The sequence below is a fragment of the Thermobia domestica genome, chromosome 1 (assembly GCF_964235325.1).
Source record: "Thermobia domestica chromosome 1, izTheDome1.hap1.1, whole genome shotgun sequence".
Taxonomy (NCBI): Eukaryota; Metazoa; Arthropoda; class Insecta; order Zygentoma; family Lepismatidae; genus Thermobia; species Thermobia domestica.
Genome location: NC_137454.1, coordinates 319,381,549 through 319,394,369, shown reverse-complemented (window position 1 = coordinate 319,394,369; position 12,821 = coordinate 319,381,549). Strand labels below are relative to the sequence as shown.

The following is a 12,821-nucleotide window of genomic DNA, read 5'->3' as shown; positions in this document are numbered from 1 at the left end:
TTCCTGATCCCCTAGAAAATCTTATGAAAATCTTAAGTTTAAATTCAGTTTGGACACGTTGTTCGGTATACCTCTAAAGCAATGTATATACGTATATCTGGATGAAAGGACGGATACACATTCGAAAATCATTTTTCGGCGTGTAGGGACCTCGAAACGTAAATCCGTAGAAATTTTTAATTCGAATTTTTCACGATCACCATACTTTCTGCTCTCCTATCGTTACTAGAAATTAAAATAAATAGGCTGAAAAAAAGACAGCGGTTTAAGTTTATAGTTGCACACGCGCTGCAACAACATCCCAGTAGCATTAAGCATACGGAAGGGAGCTCCCTTTATTAATATGAATATATATATATATCTGCATCGCTCCTTATCTTCTCGTATTGTCAACAAGTGACTGCAGCGATTTGACAATCGCCAAGCTACTTTCATGGTAGTTACAAATTTCTTCATCTAGCACTTGACTCAACTTTCTTTTATCCTTTGTGGAATCGTGATGGAGGAGTGGGAAGACAGATAATAAGTGACAGAAAGCAAACACGCATTGTAAAACCAAAATATAAGCGTGGTAGTGTATATAATTCGAGTTTTATTTTCACGATGACAGAATGTGATGTTTTAAAATGTTCCAAATCGTTTTTTAATCATTCTATAGAAAGTTAAGCACCATGTGTTGTTCCCTAATTTTATTACAAATATGCCTGAAGAATGTGGTAATATATTTAATTCAGCAAATAAAATTGAGCACACTTAATTAATAAAATATACTTTATACCTTACAGTACATGATATGTTTCATTTCATTAGTGTCTAATAACATCGATGACGAAGTTTTGTATACAAGTGAATTTTAGATTTATGTTGAGCAATAATTATTCATATTTGTATGCGAACAATAACTGAATAATGTAATAATAGTCACAGCGAATGTAAACTTAAATCAATAACTATCAAAACAAAGAAGATATTTCTTTGTCCATATTTTCTAATATTTGAGTGAACACTTTGGAATAAGGAGCGCGTTCGCAGTGTGCACATACCCAGTGGCGTTTCTATAAGGCGACCATAAGCTCCCACCTACGGGCGCAAGGCTCTGGGGAGAGCCGAGTAGCCGTTAAAAAGAACTTACTTTTAATAATTTGCGTGCATGTCAAGCAAATTACTATCCTTTTGTTTCCTGGTAAAGAATTTAAACATGAAAGCTGTGGCATTTCTCGGAAACGAGATGGACAACGAGAACTGATGTTTATAATGCTCTGTTTGTATCTTGGAACGCAATCCACACGACGTTGGTTTCGATTTAACAAGATCCTTGTGAAAAGAAATTAATTTTATGCAAGGCTGTTGGAGTGGACAGAATTTGAAAAGTTAGTAACAGCATTTGTAGCAGTGTCTTGGATTTATTGAAATGATTGAATGCTGTAGGTAAAAGACTTCAGTCAGATGATATAGACATATTCATTGGTCTCATTGTTCAAGAGCTTTATACATTTCTCATTGAACTACTTAAAACTACTATTATCTGATTTTGATACACTTGAAGCAAAAGCAATGAAAATCTCTCGTAAAAATTTATAAAATTGACATTCAAAGGAATAGAACAAAGTCCTCTTTGATGACAGCAAAGACGAAAAGAAGAAAAAAGAAAAACCAGACAGACATGTCTGGGCAAGAAAACTTTATATATATAATTACTTGCATCATTGAGAAGTTTACTGATTAGAATATTCTTGAGTTAGATACAGAAAACTTCAATCACAAATGCTCTTAAAATACTGCCCAAAAGACTTCGAAGAATCCTTTGTGAATAAGTGTCTACTTCCAAACTCATCTCAAATCCTTAAATGAAAAACAGGCTATCAGTGTTAAGTACAGTCACCAGAAGAAAAAGTAGGAAAGCCTAATAAGAAAACACACTTTATCTGGATATGCAAGTGGAAGTAATCAAAATGAAGAAAACTTTTCTCGAACTATCAAAAATGATGAGAGAGAAGAAATTTAAATTCATCTCTTCATATGTTGACATCGACTTTCGGATCTTCCTGTGCACGGTTGCTTAAAACATGTCCGGTGAACGATCATTCTCTGTTCTAAATATGTATATATAAAGAAAAAAGTTATACGATCGACATTAACAGAAGATCACTTGAACGACTTAGCAATTTCGTGCATTAAAAGCAAAATTACATATTGTGAATGTTTTAGAAACAACGCAAGATGCAAGTTTTTGTAAGACGTGTGCTATTTAAACCCTAAGATTGAGATTAGAAATGCAGGTATCGGAGCATCTAATGGCATTGAAAATAGCTACTTTGTAGACCAAATGAAGCACAAAAGGAGACATCGTAGACTAAATAAAGAAAAAAAGGAGACTTTGTAGACAACCCGCCTCTGATAAGGAACTTCTCAAATCAACTTTCAGTCTTAAGTTAGAAAATGTAACATTTTTTTTATAGTGATTTACCCCTACCAAGATGCCGGTTAAGACCAGAAATAATTATATATATATATAATTTCCAATCTTCACAAATGATTAAAGACATTTTTAATTTTCGAACACACATAAAGAAAACTGAGGAACAAAGCTGTAAAGTCTTCAACAGAACAAAGCTTTTATTTCTGGTCCTGGATGGGGATTGGCTTTTTTCAACAATAACATTATTATGATTTGACTTCTTAGGATCATTATATATATATATATATATATATATATATATATATATATATATATAATGATCCTAAGATGTCAAATCATAATAATGTTATTGTATTAATAATGTTATATATATGTATGTAAAACCTTTGCACTTGGATAAATTTCAATTCTTCTTTGTGCATTAAAAAACGATGTAATTAGAGCATTTCTCTTCTTTTCAACACTTTTCTGAAGAGCTTGAATGCCTTTGTGCTCTTTGCATTTCTCTTCTTTCAATGACATGACACCTTCCAACATCCTTTGAGAGATTTGTGCCTTAGTAGACTAATGTTTCAAAAACAGAGACTTTAACCAAAAAAAGATACTTTTAGATGAAAAAGATACTAGTTCCGATGCCTGGAAATGATATTATTAACCTTTAGGACACGAAGTAACTATATTTAGTTACCTAAAAATAAGGCTTGGGATACGAAGTAACTATTTATAGATACCTTGCAGTTTGCCCACTAAACCTAATTGTTTTTTAACTTTCTGGGTATCACATATATGCACTTGCATGTGTTTTATTCAGGAGACATACTAGGCAACTGCAGAAATTGGCGCCGTATCCCAGGTTTTATTTTTTAAAAAGGCTCCGTAATTAAAAGGTTAAGACATTAGAGTGTTAATTGTGTTTTTACGTTGAAAATTGAGTGTTTTTCTGTTCTTAAGCTACTACATTACGATCACAGATAAATTAACTACAAATTTTGTATTTAGATAATAATAAAAAATGTTACTGCAAAATAATTGCTTGAAACTTACTTGACTTAAGAACAACACCCATACTACTATTTTTTTTTCCTACTGAGGCGTTAAATTTGTGCTTCGCTTAGCGGCACAAATTACTCAAAAAGCCCCCACATATACTTTTGATATACCGCTTTTACAGGTCATGATCAGCTATTGCTAAATACGTGCTTCCAACGTGAGACTGTATAATACTTTAATTGAATGAAAAAAAAGAAGAAACATTCCACACCACTCACAAAAAAGAAATTTTTCCTACTTGAGACAATAGGATGTAAAACAATTGTCGAAAATGTCTTTCTTTATTACACTGAAAAGGAATATATTAATCCGAAGCTTATATTAATCCGAACAGATAATATATCCATTGTGTTCGCATCCTATGCGGGAACTTTCACGAAAATGACTGTTAAGTCCCACCATAAGAACTGGTAGGATATCGTATCATGAAAAACCGAAGCTTTTGGATGTTATTGTTTATATATTAAAAAAGTACTCAAATTACCTGAAGTTGACTGTGCCGCCACTTGTGGAATTTGTTCAGATTTAAATTCATTATCAGCAAACATATCTTGAGCTAGTTTGACATCGACTTCTAATCTTTCGAATTTTACTTCTTCGGAAGCAAGTTTCACCATCTGAGCTGACAGAATTCTTAACTCATCCTGAAAACCAGAAAGAAAAAAAAATCACAAAATTCCTGTATAGTGTAGTATACTTTATATTCTTTTATTGCTACACATCAGAAGTATAATATAATAACTGATTATACGATGAACAGTGATTCTTCTTCTTGGTGTCACCATCCTGAAAACCTCATGCTCTCCAGATAGCACGACAGAATGATACAGAGTGCTTACTTACCTCTATTCGGGGGTCTCTGGTTTGATCTCAGATCATTTGACATCATGTTCGTGGGTTTACTTGGGGTTTTCCTTTTCTTCTCATATTCTCATTGCATCAATACTTCCATAATTACTAAACTGCATTTACTATCCACTTTCTTTGTCTAAAGAACACAACTGTGAGATGCTAAATTTAAAATTTCATTTTTATGCTATCCTTCATTAGTCTAGTACAGAGATCGCGGCTAATTCGCAACATACAAAGTGCTACATTTTGTGAAGTCTTGAAGTGTCAAAGAGCTTTTGAACAGTAGTTTCCTTTATATTCCTCCCCTTCTTCCGATAAAAAGTTTGGTTTACTTTACAATATATATATATATATATATATATATATATATATATATATATATATATATTCCACTTTTCAACTCTTTTTCCTATAGTAAGACAATTTTTCTCTTCATTAAAAAAATTTCCTTCTCCTGCACTCTTAAATTTTAGCAACCTACTATCCCATTAGTTTACTGTCGTTCATTAAACTTCATTTATAAATACTTACAGCTTGGTTAAAGTATCATGTGACCACCTTACTCTACCTTTCAACATGGCGCCCATTTAGATGCTTCTCTCTTTTTCCTCACTACTTCTCCCCCACCCTATCTCATGAAGCGTTTTAGTAAGTGTTCACAGTTTACTTTCTTTTAGTGCTGTGAGTATGTTTAGACTTTTTCTAGTTAACTTACTCATTTTCTGTTTCCGCTTTGAGATTTCTTTGTTCCAACACTTGCTCTCTCGCTCTCTCTCTCTCACACACAAACACATACACACGTAGACACACACACACACACACACACACACACACTCACACACACACACACATATATATATATATATATATTCGTAACGATTAAATAGAACATTAAATGTCTGGGTTGACAACGAACAGAGGGCGACCGCAGAGCCAAACTTTTGGTAGTAGTGTGTATCATGGCATACTCCGCACTACGTGAAAAACAGTAGAAAGGAAGTGTACGATGAACTGTCGAGTCTGAGTAGATGGTGATAATGTAAAATGGGTTTCCAAAGAAGCTAAATTGCTGGCGCACGGTTATGAGCTGCGAGCGTAACGAAAGTGGCAACTGTGTTAGTTGTGTTATGTGAGACGTTTCTAAGGTCATGAGATCTACAAAACTCACGAATAAATTATATCGGCGAAGAGGAACAGTAGTCGAAAGAAAACTATCAGTGACAGGTTCCGCCAAGCATTAAAGCAGATTGTCGCTCAGAACCGTTGTGCAACTGCAGTGCAAGGGAAAGAGGAATTCAAGCTGCACTTCTCATAGATTGTGTCGAAAATCGCAGAGCGCCATATGACATGATATAGAAACACTGGGTCGGGTTGCACGGGTGAAATCGCTGGTAAGGGACTGAAATGATTTAGCACGACGTCAATGGTGTTGTAAACATATAATATGAACCGCTGATCACTGGAAGAGTAAATAAGTGAGTGTGATATGGTAAATAAGTGATCGTTCACCTTATTTTAAATCGCAGGCCATGTTTATGTGATGTCAACGCCCAATTAAGCGTATGATCCGCAATTCTCCGTCTAACCGTAAATCACGGTGACGGCTTTGTGGGGTTGTGGACCTTAATATCCTGTTTCCTGCTTGTCCTGTGCTGATGCACGCTGGTCGCGTCACTGCCCATGATTACGTCGCCATTTTGGGGAATCATATGGATTCTACGGACCAGATGTTCCATATGCCAGGATGATAATGTGCCCATCCACACAGATGGAGCTGTTGTGGCGTGGTTTGAGGAATATCGGGATGAAGTTGAACACCCTGCCTAATCCTCGGACCTGAACATAATTGAACATCGTGATCCGTTTCGTAGACACGAATCCGGCGTGGATTTCCACCTTCATTCTCTCAGGGAACTGAGTGATGCATTGCATGTGGAATAGAATAATATTCTACTTGCTACCATTCACGACCTCTATGACTCCATTTCACGTCACATCAGAGTTGTGTGGTCTAACGTTAAACTAATCTGGTAAACTGCACCTTCTTCACGTGTTTACCTTAAATTGATATGGATCTGTATATAAAAAGATACACTCAGAAATGAAATGATGTTTTAAAGCACATAATTCAATGTATTCTACCTCAATTCAGCAGAAATTCTTCCCAGTGTAAATAGAGTTAATATTTTAGTTTATTTATTTTTATATTATAATTAGGGACACGAGTTTCTCGCACTCTGAATTCGAAAATTTCGCGTTTCGTTTATCATATTTCTCGTTTTGTCGCATTTTCCAAATGAAGTTTCGCATTTTGTAGCTCTTGTAGAAAAGATATTCCCTAACATTTTTTACAATTGTTTCTTTTTTTCATAGATCATTACAGAAATAAACCATTAATTACCTAAAAACAAAATATACTGAATATTTCACTTGACACTGTAAATTTCACTCATAGAAAATTATATTTTATTAACCAAATTGAAGGAAAATCAGTAAACTTACTATAAGTAGGAAAGTTTTGCTGTTTTCTGAAAACACATAGGTAAAAGTTACATTTGTGCATTAAACATAAGCACACTTGGAAGAAAACCTCTCACAATTGGCATTGCTTGTTGGAAGCCACACATATGTAAGTGCATTTACAACAAACTTTAAACAGGGGGCCGCGGTGGCTCAGTGGTAGAGCGTTCACCTCTGATGTCTGGGGTCCCGGGTTCGATCTCAGCCCCCGCCAAGTGAACTTTGTGGTGGACAAACACCGTGTGCGTGGGTTTTCTTGGGGTTTTCCCGTTTCCTCCCACTTTCTTCATTCCACCATTTCATTCATTTCTCATAATCACCGTCTCCTTTAGCCTAACCGGCATAACCGTGGGACGTAAAACTCATTCATTTCATTTTCAAACTTTAAACAATCATCACTTCGGAACTTCTGTCCATTCATAACATTCACTACACTGCACTTTCCAGACGAATCACTTGTCAAGAGTTCATAGGCCACTTTGTATAACTCCAAATACGGTACTTCATAATCAGATGCTTGCATTTTTCAAACGAAGGCAAAGCTTTAAAATACTTCCTTAACTCAACAATATCTGGTTCACTACTGCATGCAAATACAGAAGGATCAAACAGCTTTCGCAAAGCATCATATATTTCTGTAGTTTTGGAGTCTTTTCTTTGGGAAGAAAGCTTCAAGAATGATCTTTCTGCACATTTTTTACAGTCGCATTCAACACTACCCATCGTTTCACTTGGTAACAAACATAAGTGTGTGCTTTAGTTTTTTCACCAGAGGCCATGCAGAAAACTGTCTAATTGAGTACTGAGTCTGTCAAGATGACTACTCAACAGATGTGCTGTAGGAGATTTGTCCGTCTCACACGGGATGTACTTGAACCTGAGCCCATAAAGTGGGGGTGATGTATATATTTCCTGAAAGCTTGGTTCAAGGTAAGATCAAAACCGGTTACCAAAATTGGGGAAGTCTCAAGCATTTCGCTTGAGGGCAGCACGTTACTCAGTTTTATTAACACCTTTAAGTGTGTCTTAAAGTCCGTTGCAACTCCGAAAACTGAAAAGATGGGACGAATATGAAAACAGAAAAACATGTCTTTTATCATTTCAAAAGTATAACGTATCAAAGTAAAATAAATTGTCCCAGGGTTCCCCGCAGAGTCCCAGACGGGGCCCAACTTAAATTTTTTAAATGGAAAGGGGGATCAACTTGCACATCGTATGAAAGTCGGTGTTAAATAAAAGAAGATAAATCAAGTCGCGACTTTCTATGATAAGCCTGTGCAAAATAGCAGTGGGTCAAAATATCAACACAATCTTCATTGCAAAGTCTATGGCCACTCGTATGTATTTGAAACGGTGGAATAGGTGTAGAAACAAAAACACGGATATGTCATTATTTCAAATGTATCATGCTTCCAAGTAAAAAAAAAAAAAAATATAAAAAAAAAATAAAAATAAATAAAATTAAAAAAAAATAAAAAAAAAGTTCCAGGGTTCCTCGCAGGGTCCCAGACGGAGTCAAACTCAAAATGTTGAAATAGGAAGGAGTTCAAATTGATTATCGTATGAAAGCTTATGTTAAGTGAAAGAGGAGGAAACAAGTCTCGACTCTTGAAAAAGTCTATTGCCACTCCTATTAATCTGAAACGGTGAGACAGGGGTACAACAAAACAAAACAAAAAACTAGAATGTGAAAGGAACTGATCTAGTGGTTCTAAGTATTTGTCTAAATACGCAGCAACATGGAACCAACTACTCTAGCTAGTCAGAACAGGCTCGGAAAACAATTTGGGTTCAAGATCAGGATACTTCTCTTTAAGAAAACTGGTATTTGCTTTTGAGTTTCCTTGAGTTCAAAAATGCATTTTTCACTTTACACACAAAATTATTCAGTTCTTTCAAGTGTTCTGCCAGATATCTCCACTCAAGCTCACTTTGTGTGACCAATACTGTACTCCACATGAACCATATGCGTGCCAATTATCACAGACAACATTCGAAGTATTTGCACATATAACTTGCACTGTCCGAGATAAAACTAAGAATATTCTCATACTCAATGCTGTAACGGTGCAGTGTGTCTACTATCACTTGAGAACTTGTCTACTATCACTTGTAGTTGTATTAACTGCATCCAGAAAACTCTTGATCCAACAGGGTTCCTACTAATCTGGAGAAATCTATTTCTCTGACTTCTCCTCGACCTTTGGCAGGAAATTTGATGACGTTGATATATAAGTAAGGAATAAATAACGGTGAATATTTATATATGAGAACATTTATTTTATAGAGACAAATAATAATCAATTGCTCATATGTACATTCCACTTACCACTCATAAAAATCTGAGCAACGTTCCATACTGTGATCATTAATGGTTGGCTAAGCTGAAATTGGTGTATAATTACTGTTAGAAAAAATATATTTTATAAAATTTCCCTGACTATCCCTAATTTCCAGTCTTTTTCCCTGAGTTTCCCTGACTTCCCTGACCAGTAGGAACCCTGTCCAATATTCCCTCCGTTGTACGGGCTAAAACTACAAAGACAGCGGTCAGTGGTCTCATCGCACATTACTGCTACTTTTTATCCCACGAAGGGGTTCTCTGGCTAGCTAATTAAAACACTCCTCCCCATCCAGATGCGGTGGTGAAAGCTAATGCGCAACATGTTCTCTATAGGCGTGTCCAAATCACTCAAAATGCACCGTTCATGCCACGTTTTACCGTTTCGTCAGCGGAAAACTAGCGCTTTTAAATTAATGAAAACATATTTTTAAAATTTCGCGTTATATCGCGTATTATTAGAAATTTCGCGCAAAGCTGACAATTTCGCGTTTTATCGCGCAACGGAAACCAATCAAAATGCACATAAAATATCATAAAACGCCAAGAAACTGAAAACTATTTAATTCTGACGCATTTCGTTTTATTGCGCATTGCGAAAAACTCGTGCCTCTAATTATAATAGTTATCAATACAGACTGGATTTGATTAGTAAATGTTGGTAACAATTTTGAGGTACTTTAAAGTTGTATCCAATAAAAGCCAACTGAATGTCATCCAATTTGAACTCATTCTGAATATGTCGTATTGTATCAAAATAGCCGAAAATCACTTCATTTGCGTACCAACTTCTACTAAGGGATTAACGTATTGCTAACTGCTAGAAATTCTAATACTAGAAATTCTAACAAGGCGATAGGCTACAGAAAGTTTGAAGATTTCTTAAAGTAGTGGACAGTATCCAAATCAGCACTCTACTTAGATTAGGAAACTCGAAATTCGAAACTCTTTGGGATCTATTATATGAAACTGAATATTCTCAAACAGCGCCAATGCTCCTAATGTATTGGAAAATGACGGGTACATATCTCTGCACTAGCAAAGGATTAGTTATTTTCTAGCATACAGTTTGATCGTATGTACGTAAGCCAAATATGCCTATATTTTCTTTACCACTATAAACTTGGCAACAATGTAACACACACATCTAGGGACATCAATAGAGTATTTTACTCTAAAACAGTTAATGCAGTGTACAATGATGGGTAAACTATTTTTACACTTCATTTTCGAAATCCTCATTACATTTTCAATAAGTAAAATGAATTTAAATCCTTTGCTTCAATCACAGCTTTGTACTACTTAATTTAACTGAGACATACAGATGGTGATCAGAAAAATGGAAACACCTGTAGTTGGCACCACGTCAGATGTATGGGTTGGCAGTGGTGTCGTGGCGCCCGCAGCGCCGAACCGCTGGTGGTGGTGTGTTAGGTCGGTCTCCATACTACGTCAGGCGCAGTGGAACAGCAGTGTCCAGTGGCTGCAGCAGACGGTGGTAGTGTAAAATGGGAGACCTCTCAGATTTTCAAAGAGGGCAAATTGTTGGTGCGCGGTTATGTGGAGTGAGTGTGACGGCACTGGCTACTGTGTTAGGTGTGTCGCGTGGGACAGTGTCGAAGGTGATGACGTCCTACACAACACACGGGAAAACCACATCGGGGAAACGGAACAGTGGGCGAAAGAAAATTATGAGTGACAGGTCACGCCGGGTATTAAAGCGCATTGTCACGGAGAACCGACGTGCAATTGCGGAGCAAGTGACGGAGGAACTCAATCAGTACCTCCTCCACCCTGTTTCGACAATCACAGTCCACCGCGAATTACATGACATGAGCTTACGGGGTCGTGTTGCACGGGCCAAACCGCTCATCACGGACCATAACGCTTTCGCACGCCGCAAATGGTGCCGCGACCATGCAACTTGGACCGTTGAGGACTGGAACCGTGAGATATGGTCGGATGAGTCATTCTTCACCCTATTCCCAATCACGGACTGTGTTTATGTGTGGAGAACGCCCAAAGAAGCTTATGATCTGCAGTGTATCCGCCCAACTGTGAAACATAGCGGCGGCTCGGTGATGCTGTGGGTCGCAATATCATGGTTTTCATTGGATCCTGTGGTCACACTTAGCGGACGAATCACTGCCAACGATTATGTCGCAGTTTTAGGAGACCACTTGCATCCTATGGTCTGGATGTTGTTCCCGGACAATGACGCCATCTTCCAGGATGATAATGCACCCATTCACACAGCTGGTGTTGTTGCAGCGTGGTTTGAGGAACATCGGGATAAAGTTCAACACCTCCCCTGGCCCGCCCAATCCCCAGATCTTAACATAATTGAACATCTGTGGTCCGTCTTGGAAACACGACTCCGGCGACGATTTCCACCTCCATCCTCTCTCACAGAACTGGCCGATGCCCTGCACGAGGAATGGTGTAAAATTTCACTTGCTACCATTTACGACCTCTATGCCTCCATCCCACGTCGCATCAAGGCTGTTCTGAAGGCGAAAGGTGGCCCAACACCATATTAATCTGGTAAGTTGCAATTTCGTTCAGGTGTTTCCATTTTTCTGATCACCATCTGTATTGTTCCATTTTTCACAGCTAGTGTTGTAAAAAAACGGTTTTTTTTTCTGTGAAGTTTTTTTTTTTTCAATAAAAAACATCGTTCTTTTTCATGTTTTTTTCAAAAGTCTGTTTTTTTTCTGGCAACTATTATTTATTCATTTATGTTGCAGATTATTGAAATAATCAATAGAACTTGAGTCGAAGCACTCGTAATTTATAAATCGTTTGTTTCTTTATACCTGTACGAGCAAAATTGTGTAATTATTCCTTTCTGACCCAAGTCATTTTGGGTGTTTTCCTACATTTTCAGTTAGTGACTTATTGCTCAAAAACCATTTATTCGATTGATATGGTTAAGACCTTGTTTTTTTTAGAAAATGGATGTCGCTATTTTTTGGTGTAAGTTGTATTTCAGTGCTGCCAACGGGTGGGAAATTGTTGAGGGAAATGTAGGGGTGAAAATTTACAAAAAAAATCCCTAACCATATATCAAAATTTTATGTATGTATCACCGCTGCTGCCATATGGGTTCAAGTCACCTAAAAAAATTCTGCGCTATGTTGACAAGGTACAGTGAAATCCTAAAGTCGCTGGCTTCCATTCAAAGAGGTAAAGAAAAAATTCTCTGTTATCATACATATGAAATTTTGACACTTTTTACGCCTCAGAAGCAAAAATCAACAGATATGGCGAGGCTACAGCTTCTCTAATTATCCTATTGAAACTTTTTATGGTGCGTTCTGTAGGTCAAAGAGTAAGCTTTCAGGTAGTGATACATTTGTTTGAATGTAGCCAACAAGAGGGTAATAATAAAGGGGAAAAGGGAAATTTTCCGAAATTTTCAAATGAAATCGGGAATTAATTGTTTTGGCTGGAAACACTGCCATCAGACAGACGAAAACTATCTGAAAGTAAACCTTCATACCCCAAGAATATATCCTACAAGTATCATGGCGATATCTAACAAAGTAAGCATAAAATTAAAAAAAAAAGTCTCAATCTAACTCAGAAATTCAACATTTTCTTACCATTAACAGAACATGGTTTATTATATATATCTCA

At 36.7% G+C, this 12,821-nt stretch overlaps 1 protein-coding gene across 1 annotated transcript in view; it reads right to left on the bottom strand.

Annotated features, from left to right (window-relative positions):
* Positions 1–12,821, bottom strand: part of mRpL39 (mitochondrial ribosomal protein L39) — a 53,784-nt gene that overhangs the window by 19,745 nt on the left and 21,218 nt on the right. Inside the window, exon 5 of the mRNA XM_081728614.1 lies at positions 3,954–4,113. Within this exon, the coding sequence (XP_081584740.1) occupies positions 3,954–4,113 (160 nt within the window). The remainder of the gene's footprint in view (positions 1–3,953; positions 4,114–12,821) is intronic.